Consider the following 17,052-nt stretch of genomic DNA (forward strand, 5'->3'; position numbering starts at 1 on the left):
CAATTTCAGTGCTTGTGATTGGTCTGTTCATATTTTCTATTTCTTCCTGGTTCAGTCTCGGCAGTTTGTGCATTTCTAAGAATCTGTCCGTTTCTTCCAGGTTGTCCATTTTATTGGCATAGAGTTGCTTGTAGTAATCTCTCATGATCTTTTGTATTTCTGCAGTGTCAGTGGTTACTTCTCCTTTTTCATTTCTCATTTGCCCATTTTTAATTTTTAACCCTTTGCTCTTTGTTGTTGGATTTTTGTTGTTGTTTTGGGTTTTGTTTGTGGCAAGCCTGAGCTCATTTGGGACTCTAGACTGTCTCTGTCACACTTTTAATATTCCATTTTTGGTTATGGGACCTTCTTTTTATATTTTATGTCTCTCATCTGAGAGCTTCCTGTGCAAACTATGCCAGTTTCTTATATTACCTGGCCCTCTCCCATTTTTTTTTTTTCTTTATAGCTTGTTGGGATCATCTGCAGCTGCACAGTTAGAATTACATTTTCAGAGCTTCTTACTTTCCTGAACTGTTTTCATCTTCCAGAGTCTCATGCCATGGAACTACACCTTATCCTTTTTGAACATTTCAATATTTACTCTCTCAAAGTCATACTCCTCTTTCTGGCTATCACTTGGTCCTTGTCTTCCAAGGGACTCATCACTTCTACCTGCCAATAAATTTCTCCTCAGGGTCAGAATTTGGTCCAGAGTAGCAATTCATGCCGTCAGAACCTCTATCCCCGGAAGATGAAATTGTCAGCAAGGCAAGACAAAAACCTTATCATATGCTCTGCTTTTGGCTGAATGAGACTTCTGGCAAGTGTGAGGAAGTTGAGGATCCCCATCAGCATGGGGACTGACCACTCCAAGTGGTTGTCAGATGAAAATAACCAGTGCATTCTTCAAAATAAAGTTGGGGACCCTTGCAATTCTCTCATTTGGCTCTACTTAGTAACTGCCTTGGTTCTGAGCCCTGGAAGACTTGAAACCATCTGGTCTCAGTGCTGAGAATTGCTCTGTTTTTGGACAACTCTTCTCAACATCTCTCCACTCTGACACCAGGCATGTGCTCTTAGGTACATTAACAGATTACCAAATGATGCCAGCTAGAGATGGCCACAGGAGCATGAGCTGCCCAGCACATGGAAGGGAGAGCTCAGAACTTTTAGAGAAAAACACCTTTTCCTGCTCTCTTGCTTCTGCTGCAAAGACAGATTCTCTTTTCTGTGTCAAAAGTTGTAGAATCTCTTTCTCTGTTTTTTATTTAGAGGCATTTTCAAATGGCAGGTAATGAAGGAAGGTTAGTTACAGGTTTGGGATGTTTAGAAGAGAGTAACCACATATCTGTTCTACCTGCTCCTATTCTCTCCCCCTAATCTATTCTCAGATTCATCTTTTTGTCCCTAATGTCTTCCAATCTGCTTCTAGACTAACATTCTTAAAAGATGGCTTTCTCATGCCATGCTTCTCATGCTGTTCAGAATCTATCAATGGATTCTCAGGCTTGTAGGATAAAAGTCAGTGTCCGTAACCTGACATTCAAACCCTGCTATACCAATGAGTGAACAAAAGAACGATTACTTGTTGAGTATCTTATAGTGGACAATTGCATTTACATTAGTTCATTCAGTTCTCACAACAATCATGTGAAACAAGAATCATTAGCCCATTTCATAGATGGAGGGAACTTGGACCCACCACAAATTAAAAGATTGAACAAAAAGCCCACGGCCAAACAACGGTAGAGCCAAGAGTTCTCACTTTTGTTCCTCCTCACCACACTGCCTCTCCCCTGCCCAAGTACAACTCCATCACTCCCGGATAAGAATCCTTACTTCTTTTCATGCCTTGTTTACTCCACTTAGACCTTGCCTCTCCTTTGACTGTTCAAATCTTTCCTATCTTTCAAGACTTAGCCCAATTTCCACCTCCTCCACGATGTTACCTTTAGCTACCTGAGCCCCTGAATTCCCACTGTACTTAAAGTCTGTATTATGAGTTGCTGGATGCAACTCTCTAAGGGTGTAAACAGGTAAGTCTCCAAAGATGGGGTCCAAAACTTATGCAGCTACTGTGTCCTTTGTGGAACCTAGCAAAGAGGTAGGTGCAAAAGAGATTTGGAACATCATTGCATTGCACTGGATTGAATTAATTTTAATTGAATAATATAAGGAAATAGTTATAGAAGAGATCCCCTGGGGAGTTGAATTTCAGAATCTCAGATTTTCATTGGTTGAATCCCAAAATGTGTTAAAAGGCAACAATAACCACAATGGAATGGGGTGCTTTCACAAGTTACCTTATCCATATTGTCTTGCTAAATATGTCTTTGAATTATTTGTACCTCTTAGAGCAAGATCGGTGTGATTATTATGGTTGTAAGAAAAAGGATGCACAAGATGACTGCGCCAGTGGTTTACTATGTCAGTGCAAACCGGGGCTGCAGAGACCGAGACCACAGATCCCTCTGTGTGTTGGTAAGTGTTCCACCTGCTTCTAAATGTTCTTCATGCCTCCTCCACTCTCTCCTTTTGCATTTGCAAAGTACACACTTTCCTGCTCAGGTTTCCATGTGCATTTCAGAGTCCGAGGGATGTAAATTTTGGCTTTAGTCCTGTGGGCCTGGATAGGGCCTTGGCTAAGAGCTGGTGAGGAGGCCCACGTGCCACTTCACAGGGCGCACGTCAAGTGCAGAGCCACTGAGCACCTTGTTTTACCCAGAAAAAGCAACGTGAAAAAATTGTATTCTGTGATGTGTCACTTTGGTGTTGAAGGGGTTGTTTCTGAAAATTACCCAGAAATCACTCTCTTTTGAAGCTTTGGATCCAAAGTGTCCTGGTAACTGCAACACAGAGAACAAGAAGCAATGCCTAGTGAAGAACAGCAGGGAAGCTAAATGCGTGTGCCTGCCAGGCTACAAGGAAGATAATCGTGGGATCTGTCAACCGTAAGAGAAATCACTCCTTTTTCATCTTGTCATAGCTGAAGCTAGGCAAAAAGGATAGCGCTTGTCACATATGTGTGAGTTTAGGGTCTGGAAGTTGGTTCGCTGGCATAAGTTGGTAGGTACAGAGCATCACCATCACCACCATCATCATCATCATCAGTTTCTGAACATTCTCCGTGTGCTGGGAACCACAGCAGGTAATGCTTCTCATACAACAACAGTCAGGAATGTATTTATTCCCCATTTTCAAGTGAGGAAACTGAAGCTCGGAGAATATAAATGACATGTCCCCACTCACAGGGCAGCAAATAAATGGCCGAGGCAGGTGGTCTCGCAGCCCGAGGGGGTCCCACTAAGCTCCATGCCTCTGGGACTCGGCTTCGCCCAAACTGCTGAATCCTCCTGGCGCTCAGAAGATGGAGCATTCAGTTGCTAGCAAATAGAACCACACGGGATTGTGTACCCCCTCAACCTTCCAGAGTGCCATGAAAGGCGCTCACCTGGAAGAATGGGAGCGTAAGGAAGAAAAGAGAAAGGGGAGACAGAACGGGGAGGAGAGAATGAAAGAAAGATGCAAGGAAGACATGGAGGTTGGGTGGGAACTCTGACCTGCTCCCACAAGGCTCCTTACCATGGTCTCCTACTCCTTGTATTTTAGGTGTGCGTTTGGCTACAGCGGAGTTGATTGTGAAGACTGTGAGTAGAAGAGTCTTGCTTTGTTAATAAGCTTCTAAGAAACAGACATTGACCACATTCAAAATTCTGTCCAGTTCCCCAAAGTCTCTGGCTTGTTTCATAAAGAGAGAGAAAATCTACCTGGGAGTTTGTCTTCTGGGTCAGGCCACTCCATGCTCACACTTAGGTTGTGGGCAGAGCCTCTCTGTTATGGGAAATAATAGAACTCAGCCCAAGAGGTGGGCTGGTGCCTCTGGACTTGTCCCAGGCCAAAGAAGGTTGTCCCAACATTATATTCATTTCCTACATTAGATTAAATATGCATTGTCTGTTACTAAAAAGGATAAAGACCAGTATATTCCAAAAATGTTTATGTTCACAGTAGAGCAGAACTAGAAACCAGACGTTCAAATACTCAAATCATCTTTTTGTCTCAGAGCTATTTACTAATTTGGGATGTGTTGTCATAAATTCAGTTGCTTGGTTCCCTCCCAGGCCCTACCCCCACCAGATTGGGACAATACTAACTGTATATTTTAAATGATTTCATATTTTAAATTTTATATAATGAACTAAAAGATCAATGATCCAAGATGAAGGGAGTATTCCTGTTAGCCTCCCAGCCAGCCACAAAGTTAGTGATAAGAAATGCTTTTAATTTCTACTGTATTTTGTTGTAAGGCTGGATTTGTTAAGACATTTCTTTCTTCTGGGCTTTCAGTGTCTACACCTATAAAATGAGAAGTTTGGATCAGCTAACCTTTGAGGGATTTTCCAGACTTAATAGTCGATGACCCCTTGCATCCTGGTTAGAGGTGGCATATATGGCAGTCATGTAGCAGAAAGAATCAAAGGGATCTAGAGCAGCACTGTCCAATAGAAATGTAACACGAGCTTCAGATTTAATTTCAGATTTTAAAAGCTCTAAGTAAAATTTAAAAAGTAAAGAGGAATAGGTGAAATTGATTTTAATAACATTTTATTTCATTCAACATATAGAAAATAATATCATTTCAATAGGCAATCAATACAAGCATGATTAATGAGATATTTTACATTTTTTTATACTGTGTGTTTGAAATCTGCTGTGTATGTTAAAATTGCACTTACATGCCACCCCATAGCCATATTTCAAGTGCTCAAGAGCGTTAAACAAGCAGATCTAGAGGAGAGTGGGTGGTAATGAACCTCCAGACTCTTCCCTCATCAATTCCATCAAGCTCCTCTGTTAGTGACAAATTTAACTCCAACCTAGTTCCCCTGGTTTATCAGCAAAGTCCGTTATGGCAGGCAGGCAAAGGCAGCAGAGGTAAGGAGGTAGTGTGGACCTCTGATGAGATCTCACCCCCCACAAAGCCCAGGAAGGTCCTGCCACCATGGCCTCCTCTGTGCTATGGACTTCTTTTATCTGGCAAGGTTGCCTCTTTTGATTGGGTTCTGAAGACACAGTTGGGGGTGGGCAGATAGAGGGCTAAAGGAGGTGAGCCACCCACCCATCCTGGTCCTGGAAGAGGGTCAGAAACCAGAGCCCAATTGTCCTCTTGGCCAGGAACCACTGGGAACACACGTACCTGTGCAGTAGACAGTGGGAGTCTGCTTGGGGGAAGCCGTTCCTACTCTTCTCTTTTCCCTTTCAGCATTTCAGCTGATCCTCACGATCGTGGGCACCGTTGCTGGCATCCTCTTTCTCGGCATGGTGATTGCACTCATCTTCTCAGTGAGGTACGGGGTGAAGTGTCCCTTTCCTGGGGCACAGTGCCACTGGCATTACACTCTGGTTTCCAAACACGCCCAGCCTTTCCTGGGCAAGAGAAGAAAAATAGGGCGAGGCCTCTCTAATACCATTGCCCTTGTTGTCTTACCTGAATTTTCTTCTGATTCTATAAGCTACACATGATCACTGAAGAAAATAGAAAATGTGTAAAGGAGCAGACTAAAAAGTCATCCACAAAACCCACCACCCTGAAGCAACCAACATTTTGGCATACATCCTTCCAGGTTTTTCGCTACTTTTTAAAATGATGTTATATATGTAATTTAGTATCTTTTGTGCTTTAAAATTTTTTTTGTTGAGGTTTGTTTTTGCTTAATACTATAAAGTGACATAGCAACCATTTTCTGATGTCATTAAAAACTCTTTTGAGAGTTCAGGTTTTTTTTTTTTTTGAGCACAAGCCACCCATTCTCCTTGCTTGGCCCTGCAATAAACCTTTATCTGCTCAAAAACAAAACAAAACAAAACAAAACACTCTTTTGTTAGCAGTATTTAACTCCACTGATGTTGTCAGATATAATTTTCATTAAGTCACTCCCCTGCCCAGGACCTCGCTGCAAATAGCCTAACGTCCACCTCAACTGAGCCGCCTGGGTTTTAAGTAGAAACGTTATCTCTGCATGGCCTTTTCTCAGCTTGTGCCTTAAGTGACCTTCTTAAAAATTAAGTAGGGTCCATTCATTTATTCTACAAACATTTAGATAAAGTTCCCTCCATTAATAGAGATGGAATACTATCATCTACTCCATTCTAAATGTGCCAAGTGAGGAACCACTCTGATTTTAAAAAAAGCTACTTTTTGAAAATTACCTTTAGCTAATATCTTATATTTTGGCAAAATAGGTTTTTTTGCACTGTAATGTGAAAGGATAGAGTTTACATTCCTAAAATATTTTGTTTCTTTTTTTTTTCTTCTTTTACTCCATTTTGATATTAACTCTTCCCCAGAGACTTGATTATAAGGATGCCAAGCTGGGAACTGAGAACACGACTTCCCCTTTTCCAGGGGTGGGGGTATGGGGGACAGGACATTTCGACTCTGGAGCAAGGCTGCTTCCTCCACAGTGGACCGGCTCACCGCCCCAGTCTCCAGGGTCCTCAGGGACTGTGATAGAGCTTGTGCCCCTTGAGAGCCTCGGTTCTCGGTTCCCCTTCCTGCTGCAGAGCCCCATTTGCTCTTTGCTCAGCCACAGATTCATGACTCTTGGGAGCTCTCCAAGAATTATAATTTCTTGCCCATTCCAAAGGGAAGGAAGCCTCTTGTCAGTTACCTTAGATGGGAGTGCTGTCACAGGGCAGGAACTCAGTGGTGGGCTGGGCTGACCATCAGGGTCACCAGGTGAGTGGGTCTTCCTTTCTGACATTCCAGTGTCTGAAAGTCACCCCAGAACTGCCCTGTGGCCATAATAGATGCCTCTGGCCCCATTACCCATATTCTAACAGGGCAGGACTGTCGCTGCAGGCCAGAAGGAGAGAAGGGTCATGATCAGAGTTAATTGGGGGACAGGTGCCTCCCTCACCTGCAAGTCCTCCCACTTGCCTTTGAATGCTTACACCTGAGATCCTTGAGGGCCCACAGAACAACCTGGGAAACTCCTATTTCTCCTTAAGACCTTTATGCCTTGAACTCATTTTATTCATTGAGGTGCTTCTGTAGACATTGACTTTGCCTGAATGAAAAATTGTATCACAAATCATCTTTTTCTTTGACTTTTATTATCATTTCCATAAATAATGCAAAGGCACACTGAAAAATTCTAACATTATTAGCAAAATGTAAATGGGACTGGAGGAATTAGATGGTAATGTTGGATCAGGGTTAACATTCTGGTTTTGATGGTTACATGGAGCTTATGAGGAGACTTAGGGAATCTACACTGAATGAAGTAATGAAGTATTACCAGTAATGGACATCAGGTCTGCAGCTTATTCTTAAATGGTTCAGAAATGTTAACAGTCAGGGAATCTGGGTGATAGATGTATGGGAGCTCTGTGTAATTTTTTTTTTTTTTTTGGTAACTTACATGTAAATTTGAAATTATTTCAAAAATTTAAAACATTTTGAAGAAAGAATATTAACATTTGCTTCAAGGAACTTGCCGCCATTGTCAGATCCTAATTCCTGTTACTGATTACAGATCAAAGAACAAAAGCAGGAATGCAGAAGAAGAGAACTTGATTGAGAACGATTTTCGAAATCTGAAACTGTGGGAGACCGGCTTTAGCAATCTAGGAGCAGATGGGAGCATCTTCCCTAAGATCAGGGTGAACCTACCCAAAGAGAGTCAGCCACAGAATCCCTACATAGTCCAGGGTGGTCTACCCCGCGCAGACTATTAGGTGAGTCTTTGCATGCTTTCTGTTTGCCTTTGCAGAGTGAAATTTCCCAGGGCCGACTTGGGACCTGACTGTTGTATCATCAGCAGCCCTGGCTGCCCAGTAGACTTTTTTTTTTTAATCGAAAGCTATTGAAAATAGCCACCACTTGGTCCCTAACACTGACCATCTATGTGACTTTAGACACACCACTTAATTTCTCTATTCATCTATTTCCTCAGCTATAAAAAAGGAAGCTTAATTCAGATGCCCTTAAGGTCTCCTTAAATTATATGTTTCTTGGGATACAACTCCAGTGGTTGTGATGACAATTCCCAGACTGAAGGGCCTAGGACCTAGGTCAGGCCCGGGGAGGACTGTTGGATGTAAACATGGTTCTGTTTACATGGATCCTTTCCAGCCAGCCCACATGAAGGCAAATCTCTCCTTTCCTCCCCGCCCCACCCCAGACCACAAGGCCACCCGATCAATTTCTAAAGCGACAAGGCAAGTGAGGCTGATAATATTTTCTTTCCCTTGGGAGGACTTTCAAGGCAAGTAGCTTGTCCTTGTTAGATTTGTTTTGGAGAATCGTAGCTGGCATTGCTCAGTGTGACCAAATGAAATGCTGAAAGGAGAAAGCCTGTCAGAGAGGACTCCCTCGGGGAGGAGTGACAAGACAGAAGGAAGAGGAAAAGTGGCCAGAGAAGAGAGAGGGGGAAGAAGAGAGGAAAGGAGAGAAATGACTTGTTTAAAAGAGGAAGAGTGGGGAGAAAGGGAAAGAAGGAGGAGTAAGTTATCCCCAGGAGAGAAGAAAAATAAAGAGGCTGAAAGAGAAGGGGGACCCTGGAGGGTGGTAGAGGGGCCGGGGAAGGGGAGAACAGTATCCCCACTCCCTGTGTGTGAGCTTTGCTTCTGCAGGCGGCCCAGGTGAGCGGGTCATCCTTTGCGGATCTTAACGCACTTTGAATATTCTGGGAAAATCTGACTTATTTTTCGTTTGAAATCCCACGGTTGATTTTACATATCAAGTTTCCTTCAGTCATGGAATCTAAGTGTTCCATGCATGCACGAAGGGATGACTTGCACAAAATGCACCATGTAGGGTCGGACACAGGGTCTAGCCAGCAAGAGCCGAGAATGGACCTCCCTTTGGTCCTACCTGAGGTGAACCTTAACCATGGAACTCATTTCAAACCTCCCTTTCCCCACAGTGGAGCCCTTACTTCAAGTATAACCTCTGAAGAAAGCTCTTTAGTGGCTGAGCAGGCATGGGATTTAGAATCGGACAGACCTGTGTTCACAGCCTGGCCCTTCCTGCTACGAGCTGTGTGATCTCAGACAAGTTATTTGACTTCTCTGGGTTTGTTTTCTCATCTGTGAAATGGTTAAAATGAAGCCTACCTCAGAGGGTAAAGATCAAATAAGTCAAAATGCATAAAGAACACAGCACGATGGGTTCTAATTTGAATAATAGTATTCAAATTGTGTTAATTACAGTAATGTTAATCATTTATGAATCTAAATTTTCTCATATGTTTCTGTTGGAATACTTCTTTTCTAAGAGTTTTTCCCCCTCTCTTTCTCTCTCTCTCGTTTTGTCTAGAACGGTAAAAATTTGGAACCATCCACCCCCTCAACCCAACATATGAGCTTTTATTTTGAGTGTTTCAAAGACTGATGGAGAAGGGAGCAGCCATGAAGATCTGGCCTTTGGTATTTCTCTTCCATCCAGCCTCTCTGAATGGGAGTTGTGACTGTTTGCAATGAATACAGCTTGTTTGCTAACTAAGTACCTATGACATTAAATGCACATAGATGCTATTAGTAAGCATCTATACTTAAGATAGTTGATTTACTCCAATCAGTACAATGGTTAGGTTTGTTTTTCCTGGCCGTGCAACAGTAATCATTCTATCTATCTAGAGGGAAGCTCCCCAGGATTTTTCACTCCTGAAAGAGTCTAGAAGACTGTTGCTTTGAGTTGATACCCTGTAGATAATTGACGTATTCTGGGAGACTCTTACACATCAGCTGTGGACGTCCCAGGAGATGGGAGGAGATACCATCCTTGAAGATGCTCAGGTTCATTCTCTGGCAAGTTAAAACAGGGAAGCTGGGGCTTCCCTGGTGGCGCAGTGGTTAAGAATCCGCCTGCCAATGCAGGGGACACGGGTTCAAGCCCTGGCCCGGGAAGATCCCACATGCCGCGGAGCAACTAAGCCTGTGCGCCACAACTACTGAAGCCCGCGCGCCTAGAGCCCATGCTCCTCAACGAGAGAAGCCACCGCAATGAGAAGCCCGCGCACCGCAGCGAAGAGTGGCCCCCGCTCACCGCAACTAGAGAAAGCCTGCGCACAGCAATGGAGACCCAACACAGCCAAAAATGAAAATAAAAAATAAATAAATTAAAAAAAAAAAAGAAGTGGTGTGTTACACTTTATGTCAAAAGAATGGTATTTTAAAAAAAGAAAAAAAACAGGGAAGCTGCTTCTTTTCCTCAAATGTAGGGATTTCATTACCCTTGAACTGCCAGGAGCTTGTGACCTGGGCTCAAATCAAGAGGACAGATAAAAAGAGACAGGTCTCTTAGCTTTTTGGGAGCAGTTACTGGCAACCCAGGGCCTTCTTAATGTCAACTGGAAGGCCTGAACTAGAAATGTCCTCTGCGGGGGTACATTCTAGAGGTTTTGAAATGCCGGTAGGTAGGGGGGTCAGTGGGGACAAATGTGACCAGGAGTAGGAGGAACAGAGGTAGAAGGAAGCTGGGCTGGTAGGCTGAGTAAGGGAGAAGGTTCCCAGGGCCCACCTTCATCCTCAATGAGCAAATGGGCATTTCCTCTAACTCATGCCCTACCCAAGATTTAGAACCTAGGAGAGGATGTGAAGACAAACCCCCCAGAGCAAGAGCTTGAAGTCACTTTGAAATTGTAGACATTCTGACTGGCTGATGGTGAGTGAGGGAGCTTGTGCTCTGGATCCAAATGTTCAGCCTCGTGATACAGACTCCAGAGGTATTCCACCAAAACCTCAGCCTTCCCTGGGGACAGAGCCTTAGCCGTGGTCACTGACACACACAGCCAAGCATGGGGGCAGCACCTCCGGCACAGCTTTCTTTAATGTTAGTAGTATCCTTGTTTATGTCTAATATCTGGTCTTTTGCAAGTTATTGTTATTTGTTGTTATTATTTGTCCTTGACTGTTAACTATAAACAGTAACAAATAAAGTGTCTTTAATAGATGGTGTCCTCCCTTGTGTTTGGGACTTTGGGTGATGCACGTAGCAGTTAAATTTCACTTTCAATAGCAAACATGACACATGGTAAACCGAATTGATTAACATCTGCTCATTGGGGGCTGTTGGATTACCCAAGGTAATTTTTTTTTATCATGGAATAGACATTTTTGGCTGCTTCCCCATGCATATCCCACAACTCTTCCATTATGAAGCAACCAAGCATTTTGGGTGGGATTGATCCAACCCCTAGCTCCAAATGTAGGCCTTGGTTGGCCCAAGCCAATCAGTGGAATCCCATGCCCTCTTGCCACAGTGATTGACTTAGCAAGCACATGGCACAAGTGGATACGATTAGAATAAATCTCAAATGTTGGTAGGAGGCTTGGAGGAGGAGAAACTCGTTGTTCTGGAGAGTGGGGTTGAGGATGTGAGGCCTCGAACTGCTTCAGTTTTGCTGAGCTGACACATAGAGGAGGGCAAAGCTGAGAGAACCATGGAAAAATGGAGCTGGTGCTCTGATCAGACCATCCCTGAAGGCTCTGGACTTTACTGTTAGGACAGTTTGAGTAGTTGCTTCTGTTTTTGCAGGTGAGAGCATCCTCACTGATACAGCTTGTGATTACTCTTGTGTTCTCAAGGCTAGCTGGTGAACGTAATAAAAGAAACTCGTATGACCTTTTAATGCCCACAGTAAAAATATTAGTCAGCAATCAATAGGTTAACAGAATTAATGAAGACATAACTTAAAATTGGCTGACCACTGTAACTTGACATCACAGACTCTAGTTCTGACCTGCATGTTACCTTCTTTACATTTGAAGATGATTCTGGATTTAGCGCTAAAAGTAGGCTATTTGAACCTCTTTTCTTTTTTCTTTCTTTTTTTAAAAAAAATATTTATTTATTTATTTATTTGGTTGCACCGGGTCTTAGTTGCAGCAGGTGGGCTCCTTAGTTGCGGTAGGTGGGCTCCTTAGTTGCGGCTCGTGGGCTCCTTAGTTGCGGCTCACTGGCTCCTTAGTTGTGGCATGCAAACTTTTAGTTGCAGCATGCCTGTGGGATCTAGTTCCCTGACCAGGGATCAAACCCGGGCCCCCTGCATTGGGAGCGCAGTGTCTTATCCACTGCGCCTCCAGGGAAGTCCCTGAACCTCTTTTCTAAAGAGTCCCTCCTTTCTCGTGCCCCTCTGCACTACACCATGTCAGTTTCCGTCACTTCTCAAAGGTCCTGGGCCATACAAAACTCTGGGTTTCATGGACCAGAGTACATCCATTCTTGGGAGAATTTCATTGCTATTGTTTGAATAAAAATAATGCTCCAAATATGTATATGTGTAATATTTATGAAAATGGCTTTTGCCTCCAAAGTTGCTTTTGATCTTACATAATAGGACGTGTAATTCATTTGCTTCCACTCACTGGGACCTTTGCAAAGGTTTTCTAACTGACTGTCCTGCAACCTTGGAGGGCTGTCAGAATGAACTTTCTAAGATGTGAATCTGATCATGACACTCCCTTGCTTAAGGCTCTCAGGGGTTCTCCACTGAGAGAATCAAGCTCAGAGATTCAAGCCAGACTCCTTGTGGCTCAAGTGCTCCAGAGTTGCCTCTCCTCCCCCGTCCCCATCCCCCCACCCCCCGCAGTGCACTAACACTGGCATACCTGCTATTCCCTAAACATGCCACCTCCTCCTACTGCCATTTTTTTCTGAATTTTTGAATTCATTTTATTTTATTTTTTTTATACAGCAGGTTCTTATTAGTTATCTATTTTATACTACCTCCATTTTTTTGCCTGTGCTGTGCCCTGCACTTGAAATGCCCCTTTCCTTCAACTGCCTAATAAACATCTCCAACTGTCTAGATCAGCTAAAACACCATCTCTTCTGACCAGCTTTTTTGAATCCTCCCCTTCTCCACACAGCCCTCTCAAGCAGAAGTATCGCCTCTTTCATGTCAGCCGGGTCCTGGAACTCATTTCCCTGGTAAAGAGGTCCTGCATGGTAAGTCTGTGTTTCTTTCTCACCCAGCACAATGCCTGGCATAGGATATTAAATAGTTATGAAACAGTATAAAGCGGGACTCTTCCAGCTCAATCATGAAGGGTATGTTCATTATCTTGATGGTGGTGAAGGTTACCACAGGTATAGCAAAACTTAAAGTACAAACGTTACATATGTACAGTTTATTGTATATATACCTCAATTGAGCTGTTTTTGTTTTTTTTTTAAGTGGGGTGTGGACACTCCTGCGGGAGCCTCTCTGACCTTGAGGGAGGCATCCTCTGATCACTGCCCTCAGACAGCACAGGAGCACATACATATTCTGCTGATCTCTGCTTCAGCCTGAAGGCTCTCTGAGGTCAGCATTGGGTAAAACCAGCTGGGGATGGACCATTGCCCTGACAGCAGCAGGTCTTGGCTGTACACTGGAGTCACTGGAGAAGATTTAAAAATCACTGATGCCTGGGTCCCATCCCAGAGCACTTCATTGGTCTAGAGCATCCGGCTGGGTTAAGCTCCGCAAGTGATTCGCATGTGCAGGGGAGTTTGAGAATCACTACTCTCGACCAGCGGTTTGGCTCCTTGAGGTCAAGCCCCAGATCACATCATTTCCCATTCCTTCCCCAGAGATTCTAGAAACCAGGAATCTATTATGCATAAGAAGCTTCAGTGGTCTCTGAGCTTCCTTATGGAGGAGGAGGTCAATCGTCCAGGTGGCATCAACACCAAAACAGCTTGAAACTTAAATCTTTGGGGCAATTTTACCCCTGAACTACCCACCACCCTCTTCCTTCTTCCTAGCCGCTGGGCAAATTCTGCAGCCAGTAGGTGGTGCTGTCTCCTATGGCTTGCAAAAACCCAACTTCCGGTGGGACAGTTGTTTTAAAAGCCTTGTTGGAAATCATTCACTTTTAATGCAACAATTCTAAACAATTCCCCCTTGACTTTTTCTTGGTCTCTTCATTCCTTGCTCTTGTGCCAGGGAAACATGAATGTTATCAGTTCACTCTTGTGGCACATTTGCATAATTTTTACTGGATCATTAGAATCATACATTGTTTCTTTCCAGTGGTCCTATAATAACTTAAGAATTGAAGTAATGTTAATGTCATCTTAATGATGCATACAATTTGGTACAATTACTCGGATAATCAATGTTTTATTTAATGGCTTTCCAAAATAAAAAAGAAGATAAATCAATTTGCATTGAAAAATTCTTCATTTTAGGTTTAAAAAAAAATGCCAACAGTGGGAGATTTCTGTCTTTCATCAGCTTTTACGAGGTGAGCAAGGTCTGGCTGGATTTTTTAGAGAATGAGGTTGCGAAGAGCCCTGGAGCACTGTATGGGGAACTTTTCTTCAACCTCCAGGTTGTGACACGTGTGCACTTTTATTCAAAGACAAAGCTTGGAGCAAACCATCGAAGGCTTCATTATTCCTGCAGGCTCAGTAACATTTTCTGAGCCCACAATCAGAACATGTGGTCTAATGAAAGAATTCTCTCCTGCTTCCAGATGAGAGCCAGATTGAAAAAACAACAATAGTAATAGTCAATATATTACGGAGTATTTAATATAGGCCAGGCACAACTCTTCCTTTCATTCTCACAATAATTGTGAAGTAATACTCTTATTACCCTTGTTCAATAGTTGGGGAGATAGAGGCAAGAAACTTGCCCAAAGTTTTGTGGGTAGTAATTAGCACAGCTCTCTGTCATTTAATGCCAAAATATTAACACATGCAGGATATTTCAATGGTTCGTAGAGACTATGAGACGTATATTTGAAACTGAGAGTGGCCTATATTTACTAGGCCTGGGGCCAGATACAAACAGATCTTCCTGGAGTGTATAGCTTAATGGGCCTTTATTACCAAAAATGAAAAATTCTGTCCTTATGTAATTGTTCAGATTTCAGAACATACTCTCTCCGTTAAAGTAATTCATCTAAAATCATCTGCAAAATGCCTGCTGTGCATTACTGATGGCCCCAGCTGTGGCTGTGGCTTCCCTCTCTGTTTGGGTGTGGGGCCTCCAGCTTCTCTCTAATGAAAAGTCTCTCCATTCTCTCTCGGCCCAGCTGTGGCATCCTGCCCGTATGTGGCAACAGAGGAATCTTTGAGGCTTCTTTCCTTATGCTGGAAACAATAACCTCCTGACAGGGTCCAAGGCCCCGCTGGGTTGACACTGAACACCTCCAACCCCCACCCCTGCTTAGTACCACCTTTATCAGCCAGTCCTTCTCTGCTCCTGAGCTTCTGGAGAAAAACCCTCTGTCTTATTTCTCTGGTATGTAGAAGGTCCTCAACAAAACAAGAAAGAATGAAGGCCCTATTTCAGTGAAGTAACATCCTCGAGCAAGGAATATCCTGGACTATGGAAGCAAAGAATAGAATTAGGGCAAAACAAGAGGAGAAGTCTCTGGATTATAATAGGGTCAATTGTCCAAATGTCTATTTGTAATGACACCTCTGAAGTATTTTTTTTTTTTTTAAGCTTAGTCCATAACAGAAAGCCTCTCTTAGCCAGCCCTAACTAACCAGCTTTACCATTTTCTTGAGAGGAATTAACTTATACAATACCCTCTAAATTGTACGTAATTCTTATTCCATAATAGAATGTCTATCATTTTAAACTAATCTTTTAAAATTTTCTATTGTTATTATTCTAAGTCTCAAGCTTAAAACAAAACGCACACCTCAAAAGGGTCAACACAAATAGACATTTGGACAGTGGACTGCATTATAGTCCAGAGACGTCTATTCTTGCTCCTGGGTGCTCCTCATGAGCCCTCTGCTCTCCTCTAAGTGGTGATCCAGGCTCCTTCCTGCTACGGCTTCCTCATTTTGAACATGTTTCCCAAGGTCACACTGTACTCATCCGCATCAATCTACTGGAAAGGGAAAAAGCATGGAGGATCATGCAAGAGAGATTTTTATGGGTCAGGTCTGGTGTTAATACCTCTCATTTTTTCCCACATCACGTTGGCTTAGAACGTAGTCACATAACTACACCCAACACACCCAGGGAGACAGAGGAATATAGGAGAGCTCCATGTCCAGGAAGACCAGGAAATGGGTGCTTTGTGAACATCTATCCCGTCTCTGTTCCTCTCCCTCCCTCTACCTTACAACATTATCTCACCCTTCAAGATTCTGCATAAATATCACAATCCCATCCCTAACCTAGAGCAGTATCTAGCACAGAGTATACACTCAATAAATATTTGTTTAAAAAATGAGGCATTCCACAAATACTTTTTTAAAAATTTATTTTATTGAAGTATAGTTGATTTACAATGTTGGGTTAGTTTCTGCTGTACAGCAAAGTGATTCAGTTATACATATACATATATATTCTTTTTCATATTCTTTTCCATTATGGTTTGTTACAGGATATTGAACATATTAATAGTTCCCTATGCGATACAGTAGGACCTTGTTGTTTATCCCACAGATACTTAAGTGCCTACTCTCTTAATTCTCAATTAAGTCAGAGAGTCAGTTGTGCCCTAAGCAAGTAATTTCAAATTCAACTCATCTGATAGAGCAAGGACCAAGCCGTTTGAGAACATGGAGGAAAACGTTCTATGAACATCAGTTCTGGAAGGCTTGAGCTGGGTATGGAAAGAAGAGTCAAGTTTACTAGCTGGAAAGAGCAGGAACATGACCATCTATGGAGAAGAAACATGATGTGCAAAGGTGGGAATGTGTTTGTGAGGGTGGGTGTCGGGGCCAGGCTCTGAAGGGCCTTGTGTGTTGCATAATCATCTGATTCCTGGTGTGCTGATCTTTCAGTTATACCAACTATGTGCCCTACCTGCTTTTTCTGAAGAGAAGGCTGAACAACTATACCTAATAAGGCATTCACTCAAGTCCTGCCTTCTTGTGTGGAGACAATTGCAATGCCCTCCCTGGTCTCTTTGGAAGGAGGGAGCCCAGCTACCTCAAGTTATAGTTTGCAGGCATCCTGCTTTGGGTCTGGCTTGGCTTTGTCCTTCAGCTGCATTTGGAAAACATGATTTGGGTGCCCTAGTCTGGGGAGTCACAGATCTCCACAGCTAACTACACTTCAGCCTATTGACCTAAGGGTAAAAGGCCCTGTGTTTGCTGTTAAT

At 43.1% G+C, this 17,052-nt stretch overlaps 1 protein-coding gene across 1 annotated transcript in view; it reads left to right on the forward strand.

Moving 5' to 3' along the window:
* Positions 1–10,846, forward strand: part of LOC103001176 (mucin-13-like) — a 38,115-nt gene extending 27,269 nt beyond the window's left edge. Inside the window, exons 8-13 of the mRNA XM_057544929.1 lie at positions 2,338–2,463; positions 2,804–2,933; positions 3,592–3,629; positions 5,246–5,330; positions 7,521–7,722; positions 9,305–10,846. Of these exons, the coding sequence (XP_057400912.1) occupies positions 2,338–2,463; positions 2,804–2,933; positions 3,592–3,629; positions 5,246–5,330; positions 7,521–7,722 (581 nt within the window). The 3' untranslated portion in view covers positions 9,305–10,846. The remainder of the gene's footprint in view (positions 1–2,337; positions 2,464–2,803; positions 2,934–3,591; positions 3,630–5,245; positions 5,331–7,520; positions 7,723–9,304) is intronic.
* The last annotated feature ends 6,206 nt before the right edge of the window (positions 10,847–17,052 follow it).

Source organism: Balaenoptera acutorostrata, chromosome 4 (assembly GCF_949987535.1).
Source record: "Balaenoptera acutorostrata chromosome 4, mBalAcu1.1, whole genome shotgun sequence".
Lineage (NCBI taxonomy): Eukaryota > Metazoa > Chordata > Mammalia > Artiodactyla > Balaenopteridae > Balaenoptera > Balaenoptera acutorostrata.